The sequence below is a fragment of the Bufo bufo genome, chromosome 1 (genome assembly GCF_905171765.1).
Source record: "Bufo bufo chromosome 1, aBufBuf1.1, whole genome shotgun sequence".
NCBI lineage: Eukaryota > Metazoa > Chordata > Amphibia > Anura > Bufonidae > Bufo > Bufo bufo.
In genome coordinates, this window is record NC_053389.1 from 785,027,167 (window position 1) to 785,040,939 (window position 13,773).

Here is a 13,773-nt window from a genome sequence, read left to right on the forward strand (position 1 = left end):
TACTTTCACAACAGCTGGAGTGCTGAAGGTTGCTGACACGTGGTGCATGAGAAGCAGTATCTACAGAACTATATATAACACTCGAACTTGGCCATAGCTTCCGAATCCTGACTTTAAGCAGTACAATTTCTTTTGAATTTAACTTAATGTGAATGATATTCTCGAACTAAAAACGCTGAGGCCTCTTAGTGTCAACGCACACTAACATTCACATATACTCGGTTGCCACCTCGCAACTGTCATATGCCATCTCTGATCCAAGCTGTTTCTTACCCAAATAAGTGGTATTCCAGTAGGTACAAGCTTTCTCCTATCCACAGGATAGAGATTAACTATCAGATCGGTGGGGGTCCCCCAGCAATCATGAGAACGGGAGCCCCGTTCCCCCCTTAGGCCCCTTGCTGCTCCCCTAAAATGACCAGAGTGGCCGGTTACACATGTGCGCGGCCACTCCATTCATTTCTATGGGAGTTCCGGAGATAGTGGAGTGCCCTACTTGGCTATCTCCCGAACTCCAATAGAGATGAATGGAGTGGCCATGCACATGTGCCACCGGCCGCTCCAGTCATTTTAGGGGAGGACGGCCCCCACTCTCGTGGGGTCCCAGTGGTAGGATCCCCACCGATCTGATAGTTAATCCCTATCCTGTGAATATGGAATAACTTGTACCTACTGGAATACCCCTTTAATCTGAATGGGTCTTCACGCAGGAATCAGTATCAACTGGTCATATGTGATAAAAGAGGTAACGTTACAGTAGTCAATGCCACCATTGTGCTCTCCTGCCTCTCAGAGTGTGCAGGTGTCCTTGTATTTCCACTAGAAGAACTGGTGAATCACAAAGCTATGGCTGCATTTCTGAGCATGAAGCTCCAACCCTCGGGGCATGAAACAAAAAGAGCTTTTAACTGTACTCTTAAAGAGAAGTCAATAGCTTTAGTAAAAACAAAAAACAAGCCCGACCCAAGCTTCCACTGTCCTTCAATAGCTGGCAGTTGAATGCTATTACTCCAGACTACCTCGTACTTGTTCATGGTCGGTGGGCTGACCATGATCCATGTGATTTCATTTGTCAGAGAAGAGTAAGCCGCTGTCAGACACATCTGGTAGTGGTTTATCTCCTTGAAAAACAAAATGATTGGGTCTTGAAATTTATCATGGCCAATCCTTCTTTTCCTGACATCTGTAGAGGGAAAGTTGGGACACCCCCATACACATTAGATGGTCATCTGGTCCTGCTGCGATTGGCAGGCTCAGTCGTGTGTATGGACTCGTCAAGTCCCTTCACCTTTTCCACTATACGGCAAGGCATTATTCTAATCAATACCAGTCAGCTTCCGCATCCTAGAAAGCTTCCACACCACATCAGGGTGAGCTGCCCTAAGCAAACTGCTTCTAAAAGTTGCTGATCAATACTGCAATCTTGGAGAGATGTAACTACATAGTGGTATTTACGGGAAGGGACATACTCACTAAATTGGATCAATAAAGGTTTCTTCCCACAAGGAATAACATTTACAGTGGCTAAGTCCAGACAGGGTGACACCAGTACTAGAGGTTCTTTCAGGTTTCTTTACACTTTACACAATTTTGAGTGAAGAAACGTCCTCGTTTTGTACTGTCCTTTGCTCACCAAGTACTGGCTTTATCTTTTTCTACTGCTTTGCTTCATTAGCTGTGAACAAACCTTCAGGTGGCCATACACATAGAAGTAGGTTGGTGGTTGAACAACAACTGAATGATCTGGTGAAGGTTTCCACAGCCATAGATATTTTAATCTACATTGGCCATTACAGTGGTTCAAACTGGCCTGATATTTTCAATGACATCAGGCGATGGAAGAATGATCTTTCTGGTTATGTTCTAGGAAAGATCTTTTGTCCACAAATGGTCTACACACTGACATCACTTGTCTAAAAAGATTGTTCGCTGTTAATTTTCACCTACATATTTGTTTGTTATGGTTTTGTCCATTTTTATTAACTTTATTCTAATCTTTCACTATGCTTCTGTTCTTCATGTTGTTACTCTGCTTCCCGTGTCCTCTTCTGCCCATACCCATTCCAATGGAACCTACTGCGTTCAATGTCTGGAGGAAGACTTCAAGGGGTTGTTCTCTCAGGACAACCCCCGTTCATGAAGTAGCTCCTCGAACAGTGTGCTGGAATATCCAAGGATAGGGAAAAACGAACCCAATGGTAGGGGTCTGTCCTCTGAGATCCCCACTGATCCAGAGAACAGGCGTCCACTGTCCCTGTCCTGATGGAACAGCAGGTCGAGCATGATTCCTGCAGCTCTATTCAGTCTATACAAGTCTGACAGAAATTACTGAGCACTGTACTCAACTATTTCTGGCAGTCCCATAGAGAATGAATGGAGCAGTAGGGCGCACACTCAACCTAACACTCCATCAATATAGGAACATGGGAGCCCTTTTTACAGGATGGGTGCGGTTCCATAGGTTGTACCACCACCGATCAATTAGTTATCTCCAATCCTGTGGTTAGAGTAATGCATAACTTAAAAATTTGGCACAACCCCTTTTATATAGGTTCTCAACCAATGTGATCCCAGTGAATCCTCAATTTAAAAAAATTTCTCCTTATCTTGTGGAGGGAAAAAAAATCGGAAGTGAAACATGGCCAGCCCTTCATTATTGTGATTATCTTGTGGCAGCCATAAACAGCCAGTTTGTGAAGTTGATGAGTTGAAGCAGGAAAATGGGCAAGCGTAAGGATCAGAGTGGCTTTGAAAAAGACCAAATTGTAATGGCTAGAGGAGTGGGTCAGAGCATCTAAAATAGGTCAGGTCTTGTGGGGTTTTCCTGACATGAAGTTTGTAGTAACATCTAAAGTGGACCAAGGAAGGAGAACCGATGAATCAACAACATGGTCATGGGCACCTGATACTCACGAGGGAAGTGAAGCCTAACTTATCTCGTCCGATCCCACAGAAGAGCTACTGAAGCATAAACTGCGGGAAAAGTTGCTGCTGACTATGACAGAAAGGTGTGAAAACACAAAGGGCATCACAGATTTCTAGGCATGGGGCGTATGTACCTACAGGCCGGTCAGAATGTCCATGCTGACCCCTGAACACTGCTGAACGAGCCTACAATGGACACAGAGCATCAGAACTGGACCATGGAGCAGTGGAAGAAGGTGGCCTGGCCAACAGACTGGTCAGAGTGTCCATGCTGACCCCTGAACACTGCTGAAGGAGCCTACAATGGGTCTAAGGCATGAGGGCAGGACCATGGAGCAATGGAACAAGGTGGCCAGGAAGAGATCGTACTAGGATGCACTATGGGAAGCTGATTGTGTGATGCTTTGGTCAATGTTCTGCTGGGAAAACTTGTGTCCTGTCATTCACGTGGATGGGACAGCCCGGGAGTTGGCTCCTCTGATATTGAGCACCTATCCTCATGATAGGTCATCAATATCAGACTGGTCCAACTTCCAGCACTCCCACCGATCAGCTGTTTGAAGGGGCCGCTGCACTCACTGGAGTTCTGCTAAGCCTGCGGTCTCTCCAAATCACGTACATAGTATAGTGGCCATGCTTGGTATCACAGCTCAGTCCCACTGGCCTGAATGTGACTAAGCTGCACCTAGGTCACGTGACTGATGTACGGTGACGTCACTGGCCTATAAAGAATACAAAGCACACAATATAAAACATGGGGCAGATTTAGTAATCCAGTTGAGCCAGTATTGGTCATGCATTTTGCACTTCACTCAACAGGGGGGCATGGCTTAGCGTGAAGGTTGCAGCTTAAAGTGGTTATCCAGCAATTTTTTACTTTTTTTGCTTCACCTGTGGAAAAATCCATACCCCCTGCCCTGCTTTCTCACTGCTCAGTTGTGGTTCCCTTCTCCACCCTGTAAACTTCTGAATGGATGGAGTCATGTGCATTGCCGTGGCCAAAGACTCGCTTTGGTGGTGATGGGGTTGAAATAAAAAAAACGGGGGGAGGGGAAGTATAATCTATATAAGGGGCCTGGGCATTTGGGGGCATGTGTTAGACTTAGATAACCACTTTAAGTGTCTAAAAATGCACCAATTTTACTATAAAGGTCTTTAGAGCGCCTGTCTAAGATTACACTAAATATGAGACAGCACTAGTAAACCTACAACACAGAATCCAGCACACAGAGCACAGAATCCAGCACACAGAGCAACAGAATGCAGCAGAGCACAGAATCCAGCACACAGAACACAGAATCCAGCACACAGAGCACAGAATCCAGCACACAGAGGACAGAATCCAGCACACAGAGCACAGAATCCAGCACACAGAGCACAGAATCCAGCACACAGAGCACAGAATCCAGCACACAGAGGAAATAATCCAACACACAGAGGAAATAATCCGGCACACAAAGGACAGAATCCAGAGCACAGAATCCAGCACACAAAGGAAATAATCCAGCACACAGAGCACAGAATCCAGCAGAGAGCACAGAATCCAGCACACAGAGCACAGAATCCAGCACACAAAGGACAGAATCCAGCACACAGGGGACAGAATCCAGCACACAGAGCACAGAATCCAGCACACAGAGCACAAAATCCAGAACACAGGGGACAGAATCCAGCACACAGAACACAGAATCCAGCACACAGAGCACAGAATCCAGCACACAAAGGACAGAATCCAGCACACAGAGCACAGAATCCAGCACACAGAGCACAGAATCCAGCACACAGAGCACAGAATCCAGCACACAGAGCACAAAATCCAGAACACAGGGGACAGAATCCAGCACACAGAACACAGAATCCAGCACACAGAACACAGAATCCAGCACACAGAGCACAGAATCCAGAACACAGAGGACAGAATCCAGCACACAGAGGACAGAATCCAGCACACAGAGCACAGAATCCAGCACACAGAGCACAGAATCCAGCACACAGAGGACAGAATCCAGAACACAGAGGACAGAATCCAGCACACAGAGGACAGAATCCAGCACACAGAGCACAGAATCCAGCACACAGAGGACAGAATCCAGCACACAGAGGACAGAATCCAGCACACAGAGGACAGAATCCAGCACACAGAGCACAGAATCCAGCACACAGTGGACAGAATACAGAACACAGAATCCAGCACACAGAGCACAAAATCCAGCACACAGAGGAAATAATCCAGCACACGGAGCACAGAATCCAGAACACAGGGGACAGATTGCAGCAGAGGACAGAATCCAGCACACAGAACACACTTTAAATCCACATTGAGTAATTGCACTAAAACATTTATTCCTTTAGGTAGGTAACAAGTATAAACGGCTAAAATTAACCCCCCCATGGCTTACAGATACTGTAAAGGGCAATAAATGACAAAAAAGGGCATTAAAGGGTACTTTCACATTAGCGGCAGGGGAGTCCAGCAGGCTGTCGGATCCATCCTGCCGCTAGTTCACATGTGCCCCCATGTGCGCTGCCGCCGGAACTCCACCCCGCCCCCATTATAGTCAATGGGGACAGAGCGGCAGTCCCGGGGCACATGAGAACTAGCGGCAGGACGGATTTGACACACTGTTCACCCGTCGGAACAGCCTGCCGGACTCCACTGCCGCTAGTGTGAAACTAGCCTAAAAAATACAAATCTGAGGGGTCAGCTGGAGCGTTTGAAGTTTACAAAGGGCTTAATAAAATCTGTAAAAAGGAGATAAAATTAGCAAAAATACAAAATGAACAGCGGGTGGCAAAAGAGGGCAAAATAAATCCCAAAAATCCGACCCCCGGGACCCCCGCCGATCAGCTGTTTGAGAAGGCAGCGGGGCTGACAGTAGCGCCGTGGCCTTCTCGCTGTTTACCGCAGGCCCAGTGACGTCACGACTAGTATCACTGGCGTGGGTGGGGCTAAGCTCCATTCAAGTGAACAGGGGTCCCGGGTGTCGGACCCCCGCCAATCAGATGCTGATGATCTATCCAGAGGATAGAACATCAGTTTAAAAAAACTGCAGAACTCCTTTAAATAAGGTAAATGTGAACAAGGCTCCGGGTCCAGATGGATTACACCCAAGAGTTCTTAAAGAGCTCAGTTCAGTCATTGTTGTGCCCCTGTTTAAATTTTTTTAAGATTCTCTAGGTACTGGTACAGTGCCAAGTGATTGGGGCAAGGCAAACGTGGTGCCCATATTCAAAAAAGGATCTAGGTCCTCCACAGGTAATTATATACAGGAGTATGTGACTGTAAATAATATACCGTAAGTGATAACCAAGGACAGAAGTTGTCCGACTAACCTGATAAGTTTTTATGAGGAGGTGAGTAGTAGCCTGGACAGAGGGGCGGCTGTGGATGTAGTGAGGTAAGTAGTAGCCTGGACAGAGGGGCGGCTGTGGATGTAGTGAGATAAGTAGTAGCCTGGACAGAGGGGCGGCTGTGGATGTAGTGAGGTATGTAGTAGCCCGGACAGAGGGGCGGCTGTGGATGTAGTGAGGTGAGTAGTAGCCCGGACAGAGGGGCGGCTGTGGATGTAGTGAGGTGAGTAGTAGCCTGGACAGAGGGGCGGCTGTGGATGTAGTGAGGTAAGTAGTAGCCTGGACAGAGGGGCGGCTGTGGATGTAGTGAGGTCAGTAGTAGCCTGGACAGAGGGGCGGCTGTGGATGTAGTGAGGTAAGTAGTAGCCCGGACAGAAGGGCGGCTGTGGATGTAGTGAGGTCAGTAGTAGCCCGGACAGAGGGGCGGCTGTGGATGTAGTGAGGTAAGTAGTAGCCCGGACAGAGGGGCGGCTGTGGATGTAGTGAGGTCAGTAGTAGCCCGGACAGAGGGGCGGCTGTGGATGTAGTGAGGTAAGTAGTAGCCCGGACAGAGGGGCGGCTGTGGATGTAGTGAGGTGAGTAGTAGCCCGGACAGAGGGGCGGCTGTGGATGTAGTGAGGTGAGTAGTAGCCTGGACAGAGGGGCGGCTGTGGATGTAGTGAGGTGAGTAGTAGCCTGGACAGAGGGACGGCTGTGGATGTAGTGAGGTAAGTAGTAGCCTGGACAGAGGGGCGGCTGTGGATGTAGTGAGGTAAGTAGTAGCCTGGACAGAGGGGCGGCTGTGGATGTAGTGAAGTAAGTAGTAGCCTGGACAGAGGGGCGGCTGTGGATGTAGTGAGGTAAGTAGTAGCCTGGACAGAGGGGCGGCTGTGGATGTAGTAAGGTAAGTAGTAGCCTGGACAGAGGGGCGGCTGTGGATGTAGTGAGGTAAGTAGTAGCCTGGACAGAGGGGCGGCTGTGGATGTAGTGAGGTAAGTAGTAGCCTGGACAGAGGGGCGGCTGTGGATGTAGTGAGGTAAGTAGTAGCCTGGACAGAGGGGCGGCTGTGGATGTAGTGAAGTAAGTAGTAGCGTGGACAGAGGGGCGGCTGTGGATGTAGTGAGGTAAGTAGTAGCCTGGACAGAGGGGCGGCTGTGGATGTAGTGAGGTAAGTAGTAGCCTGGACAGAGGGGCGGCTGTGGATGTAGTGAGGTAAGTAGTAGCCTGGACAGAGGGGCGGCTGTGGATGTAGTGAGGTAAGTAGTAGCCTGGACAGAGGGGCGGCTGTGGATGTAGTGAGGTAAGTAGTAGCCTGGACAGAGGGGCGGCTGTGGATGTAGTGAGGTAAGTAGTAGCCTGGACAGAGGGGTGGCTGTGTATGTAGTGAGGTAAGTAGTATCCTGGACAGAGGGGCGGCTGTGGATGTAGTGAGGTAAGTAGTAGCCTGGACAGAGGGGGCGGCTGTGGATGTAGTGAGGTAAGTAGTAGCCTGGACAGAGGGGCGGCTGTGTATGTAGTGAGGTAAGTAGTAGCCTGGACAGAGGGGCGGCTGTGGATGTAGTGAGGTAAGTAGTAGCCTGGACAGAGGGGGCGGCTGTGTATGTAGTGAGGTAAGTAGTAGCCTGGACAGAGGGGCGGCTGTGGATGTAGTGAGGTAAGTAGTAGCCTGGACAGAGGGGGCGGCTGTGGATGTAGTGAGGTAAGTAGTAGCCTGGACAGAGGGGCGGCTGTGGATGTAGTGAGGTCAGTAGTAGCCTGGACAGAGGGGGCGGCTGTGGATGTAGTGAGGTAAGTAGTAGCCTGGACAGAGGGGCGGCTGTGGATGTAGTGAGGTGAGTAGTAGCCTGGACAGAGGGGCGGCTGTGGATGTAGTGAGGTCAGTAGTAGCCTGGACAGAGGGGCGGCTGTGGATGTAGTGAGGTGAGTAGTAGCCTGGACAGAGGGGCGGCTGTGGATGTAGTGAGGTCAGTAGTAGCCTGGACAGAGGGGGCGGCTGTGGATGTAGTGAGGTAAGTAGTAGCCTGGACAGAGGGGTGGCTGTGGATGTAGTGAGGTCAGTAGTAGCCTGGACAGAGGGGGCAGCTGTGGATGTAGTGAGGTAAGTAGTAGCCTGGACAGAGGGGCGGCTGTGGATGTAGTGAGGTAAGTAGTAGCCTGGACAGAGGGGCGGCTGTGGATGTAGTGAGGTAAGTAGTAGCCTGGACAGAGGGGCGGCTGTGTATGTAGTGAGGTAAGTAGTATCCTGGACAGAGGGGCGGCTGTGGATGTAGTGAGGTAAGTAGTAGCCTGGACAGAGGGGGCGGCTGTGGATGTAGTGAGGTAAGTAGTAGCCTGGACAGAGGGGCGGCTGTGTATGTAGTGAGGTAAGTAGTAGCCTGGACAGAGGGGCGGCTGTGGATGTAGTGAGGTAAGTAGTAGCCTGGACAGAGGGGGCGGCTGTGTATGTAGTGAGGTAAGTAGTAGCCTGGACAGAGGGGCGGCTGTGGATGTAGTGAGGTAAGTAGTAGCCTGGACAGAGGGGGCGGCTGTGGATGTAGTGAGGTAAGTAGTAGCCTGGACAGAGGGGCGGCTGTGGATGTAGTGAGGTGAGTAGTAGCCTGGACAGAGGGGCGGCTGTGGATGTAGTGAGGTCAGTAGTAGCCTGGACAGAGGGGACGGCTGTGGATGTAGTGAGGTAAGTAGTAGCCTGGACAGAGGGGTGGCTGTGGATGTAGTGAGGTCAGTAGTAGCCTGGACAGAGGGGGCAGCTGTGGATGTAGTGAGGTAAGTAGTAGCCTGGACAGAGGGGCGGCTGTGGATGTAGTGAGGTAAGTAGTAGCCTGGACAGAGGGGCGGCTGTGGATGTAGTGAGGTCAGTAGTAGCCTGGACAGAGGGGCGGCTGTGGATGTAGTGAGGTCAGTAGTAGCCTGGACAGAGGGGCGGCTGTGGATGTAGTGTTTCTGGATTTTGCAAAGGTTTTTGATCCTGTCCCTCATAGACGTTTAATAGGTAAAGTAAGGTCTATTGGCTTGGAAAGAATAATCTGTAATTGGATTGAAAACCGTCTGAAGGACCGTGTCCAGAGAGTTGTGGTCAATGATTCCTAATCAGAATGGTCCCGGGTTATAAGTGGTGACCCCGAGGTTCAGTGCTGGGTCCTCTATTATAATGATATCGAGGACAGAATCCAGAACACAGAGGACACAATATAGAACCCGATGCATAAAATACAGAATCCAGTGTACAGATCTCAGGATCCAGTGTTCAGAACACAATGTACAGGACTCAGGGTCCAGTGCACAGATTTCAGGATCCAGTGCACCGAGCTCAGGATACAGTGCACAGAACACAGAATGCAATGTACAGTACATAGAATCTAGTGCACCCAGTTCAGGATTCAGTGCACTGAGCTAAGGGTCCAGTGCACATAACACATAAGGCAATGTGGAGAATCCAGTATACATAACACAGAATACAATGTACAGTACATAAGCCCAGTGCACAGAACACATAAGGCAATGTGGAGAATGCAGTATACAGAACGCAATGTACAGTACATAAGCCGAGTGCACCGAGCTCAGGATCCAGTGCAAGGAGCTCAGACGGATCCAGTGCACGGATCTCAGGATCCAGTGCACAGAACACAATGTGGAGAATGCAGTATACAGAATACAATGTACAGTACATAAGCCGAGTGCACCGAGCTCAGGGTCCGGTGCACCGGGCTGGGCACTCGCCTCCAGCTCCTCCGCCAGCCCGTCCTCCATGGTCCCGGTGTGGCGGACTCCTCTGCTCGGCCGCTGCTCTCGGTCTGTTCCGGGTCCGCCCGTCAGAGGAGGAGACTGCAGCCTGTGCTGTATGTACTGTACACAGCCTGTCATGTGACCCCGGACCTGAGGGACTACAACTCCCAGCCTGCAGGAGGAGAGGCGTGACAGGGGCTTGGCGTCCCATTCATTTGTGGGACTACAACTCCCAATCTGCAGAAGGTGCTTGTACATAGTGTAGGACTACAAATACCAGCATGCAGGGCCCTGTAGTTCCACAACAGACAAGCTTCATCTATGGTAGGACTAAAAATCCCAGCATTCAAGGGAGTAGGATATGCTGGGAGCTGTAGTTCTTCGGCATAACATTACATTGTGGGACTACATATCCCAGTATGTCAGTGGAGGGGTTGATAGGGCCTGTGGTTCTCTGTAGCTGAGAGTGCATCCAACAAGAGGGCCCTGTTGTTTTCCTGCAAAATACCGCCATATACTCCCAAGACACAGTCATATACAGCCTACATAATACCGTCGTATAGTGCCAAGATAATACTGCTGTATACAGCCTACATAATACCGCCATATAGTGTTAATATAATACTGCTGTATACAGCCTACGTAATACCGCCATATAGTGTTAATATAATACTGCTGTATACAGCCTACCTAATACCGCCATATAGTGTTAATATAATACTGCTGTATACAGCCTACCTAATACCGCCATATGGTGTTAATATAATACTGCTGTATACAGCCTACCTAATACCACCATATAGTGTTAATATAATACTGCTGTATACAGCCTACCTAATACCGCCATATAGTGTTAATATAATACTGCTGTATACAGCCTACCTAATACTGCCATATGGTGTTAATATAATACTGCTGTATACAGCCTACCTAATACCGCCATATGGTGTTAATATAATACTGCTGTATACAGCCTACCTAATACCACCATATAGTGTTAATATAATACTGCTGTATACAGCCTACCTAATACCGCCATATAGTGTTAATATAATACTGCTGTATACAGCCTACATAATACCGCCATATAGTGTTAATATAATACTGCTGTATACAGCCTACGTAATACCGCCATATAGTGTTAATATAATACTGCTGTATACAGCCTACCTAATACCGCCATATAGTGTTAATATAATACTGCTGTATACAGCCTACTTAATACCGCCATATGGTGTTAATATAATACTGCTGTATACAGCCTACCTAATACCACCATATAGTGTTAATATAATACTGCTGTATACAGCCTACCTAATACCGCCATATAGTGTTAATATAATACTGCTGTATACAGCCTACCTAATACCGCCATATGGTGTTAATATAATACTGCTGTATACAGCCTACCTAATACCGCCATATAGTGTTAATATAATACTGCTGTATACAGCCTACATAATACCGCCATATAGTGTTAATATAATACTGCTGTATACAGCCTACGTAATACCGCCATATAGTGTTAATATAATACTGCTGTATACAGCCTACCTAATACCGCCATATAGTGTTAATATAATACTGCTGTATACAGCCTACTTAATACCGCCATATGGTGTTAATATAATACTGCTGTATACAGCCTACCTAATACCACCATATAGTGTTAATATAATACTGCTGTATACAGCCTACCTAATACCGCCATATAGTGTTAATATAATACTGCTGTATACAGCCTACCTAATACCGCCATATGGTGTTAATATAATACTGCTGTATACAGCCTACCTAATACCGCCATATAGTGTTAATATAATACTGCTGTATACAGCCTACATAATACCGCCATATAGTGTTAATATAATACTGCTGTATACAGCCTACCTAATACCGCCATATAGTGTTAATATAATACTGCTGTATACAGCCTACCTAATACCGCCATATAGTGTTAATATAATACTGCTGTATATAGCCTACCTAATACCACCATATAGTGTTAATATAATACTGCTGTATACAGCCTACCTAATACTGCCATATTGTGCCAAGATAATACTGCCTACTTAATACCACCATATAATGCCAAAATAATACTAAGCTATACGGCCCACATAATATATAGTATGCATTATCTAATTAATGCTGCCATAAAGAACCAACATAATACTGCCATATAGTTCCTCCTGGGAAGTTTAGCTCTGCTTATGGTCAGCTCTAGTATGTCTCCTAGGGACCCGGGCACGTTCTCCATTTTACTTAGGTAGATTTTGCACAGTGGTACCCATGTGCCGCCTGTCTCTGCCCCTGTGGGCGCTGTTTGGGCACCGCTGTGCTGCAGGTTCCTGACGTAGCAGTTTGGCTTCACCTTTGACTTGACAAATATGAGACTTTATATCGCAAACCTGTGATGTGCCGCCAAGTGTTAAAGTCCAGCGGGCGGACATAGAAGAAATGAAAGTGCACTACAGTGTACAGTGATGCCATCTCCTCTCCATGCGCTGACCTCCTAGTGATGGGAGCAAACAGAGGCGCAGTGTAAAGCATGGTGGACAGGACCTCCTAGGTAATTCTTTAGCGTTCCCGTGTAGTGGACGGGATAGCATGAAGTGATGGTCATGTCACGAGAACCTATGGATGCTTTTGAGAAGATTTCTTCTAGTCTGGGTGAGGGGTCGCTGGCGGGTGCGGGAAGGGATGATGGTGCAGGGCCTGACTCATTTCATACTTTCGGGGAGGACCCTGTACACACTGTGGAAGTTTTGCTTCCTCTTTACCCGGTAACCATTCTGATCTCCAGATGTTCAGAACACTGGTGTAAAGGGAAACTGGCCTAGTCGCCCATAGCAACCAATCAGATTCGACCTTTCATTTTCCAAAGGAGCTGTGAAAAATGAAAGGTGGACTCTGATTGGTTGCTAGGGGCAACTAAGCCAATTCTCCTTTACACCAGTTTTGATAACTCTCCCCCCGTAGTGCATGTAATAACTTCACAGGATTACATATGTGGTCAAATTAAAGGGGTCTTCCCATCGTGTAATGTGGTGGTCTGTCATGAGGGTATGCCCTCACTTTGTGATCAGTGGGTATCAGATCTTTAGAACCCCCTCCGATCCTAAAAATGAAGGGGCCACAGCTCTGGTTTAGCTTGGTGATCCCTTTTTACCCGGGCCGAGGATGGAGACCAGGTTCCTATGAACACTCGATCCCAATAATTGCCCCGTGTAACTCGGTACACTGACCGCCACCGGCACGTACAGCAGCCGCCCGCACTCCTATGGGGCCACACGGGTGGTCGGCACGCCGATGTGAAGGGGACACAGCAGGGGATGGAATACCCTTACAAGATCAAAATACCCCTTTAATATTTTCAGTGTTGAGCGAAGATTCGATCCAAAGTTTTTCGCTACAAATCCGAACTTTCTCGCTCTTCGTGGTAACGAATCAGTTTTTCCTAAAATGGTGGCTGCATGTAGTATTAGAAACTGAAAGTAAGAAGCCCGGGAATGCGATATGACCCATAATGACGTAAAGCCAGCCGTTCAGTTAGCCCTGTGATGTCACAGCCCTATCATAGCCTCATCCCTCGCGATATATCCGTTTCACTGTGAGAGACGTGACAAGCGCTCATGCGCTAGGTACAGTGTGGCTGAAAACTGGTTGGGAGAGTGCAGGGAGACTTCAGGTTGAGTGTATCGCCATGTGCATGACGTTCTACTGCACCCACATTAAGAGTTAATCCGTTATTTTACTCATACAGTTAGTGGGGGAGAGTTATAGCAACCAATC

At 48.0% G+C, this 13,773-nt stretch overlaps 1 protein-coding gene across 1 annotated transcript in view; it reads right to left on the minus strand.

Moving 5' to 3' along the window:
* Positions 1 to 10,099, minus strand: part of SHFL (shiftless antiviral inhibitor of ribosomal frameshifting) — a 28,296-nt gene extending 18,197 nt beyond the window's left edge. The window contains exon 1 of the mRNA XM_040414907.1: positions 9,973 to 10,099. Within this exon, the coding sequence (XP_040270841.1) occupies positions 9,973 to 10,002 (30 nt within the window). The 5' untranslated portion in view covers positions 10,003 to 10,099. The remainder of the gene's footprint in view (positions 1 to 9,972) is intronic.
* Positions 10,100 to 13,773: the final 3,674 nt, after the last annotated feature.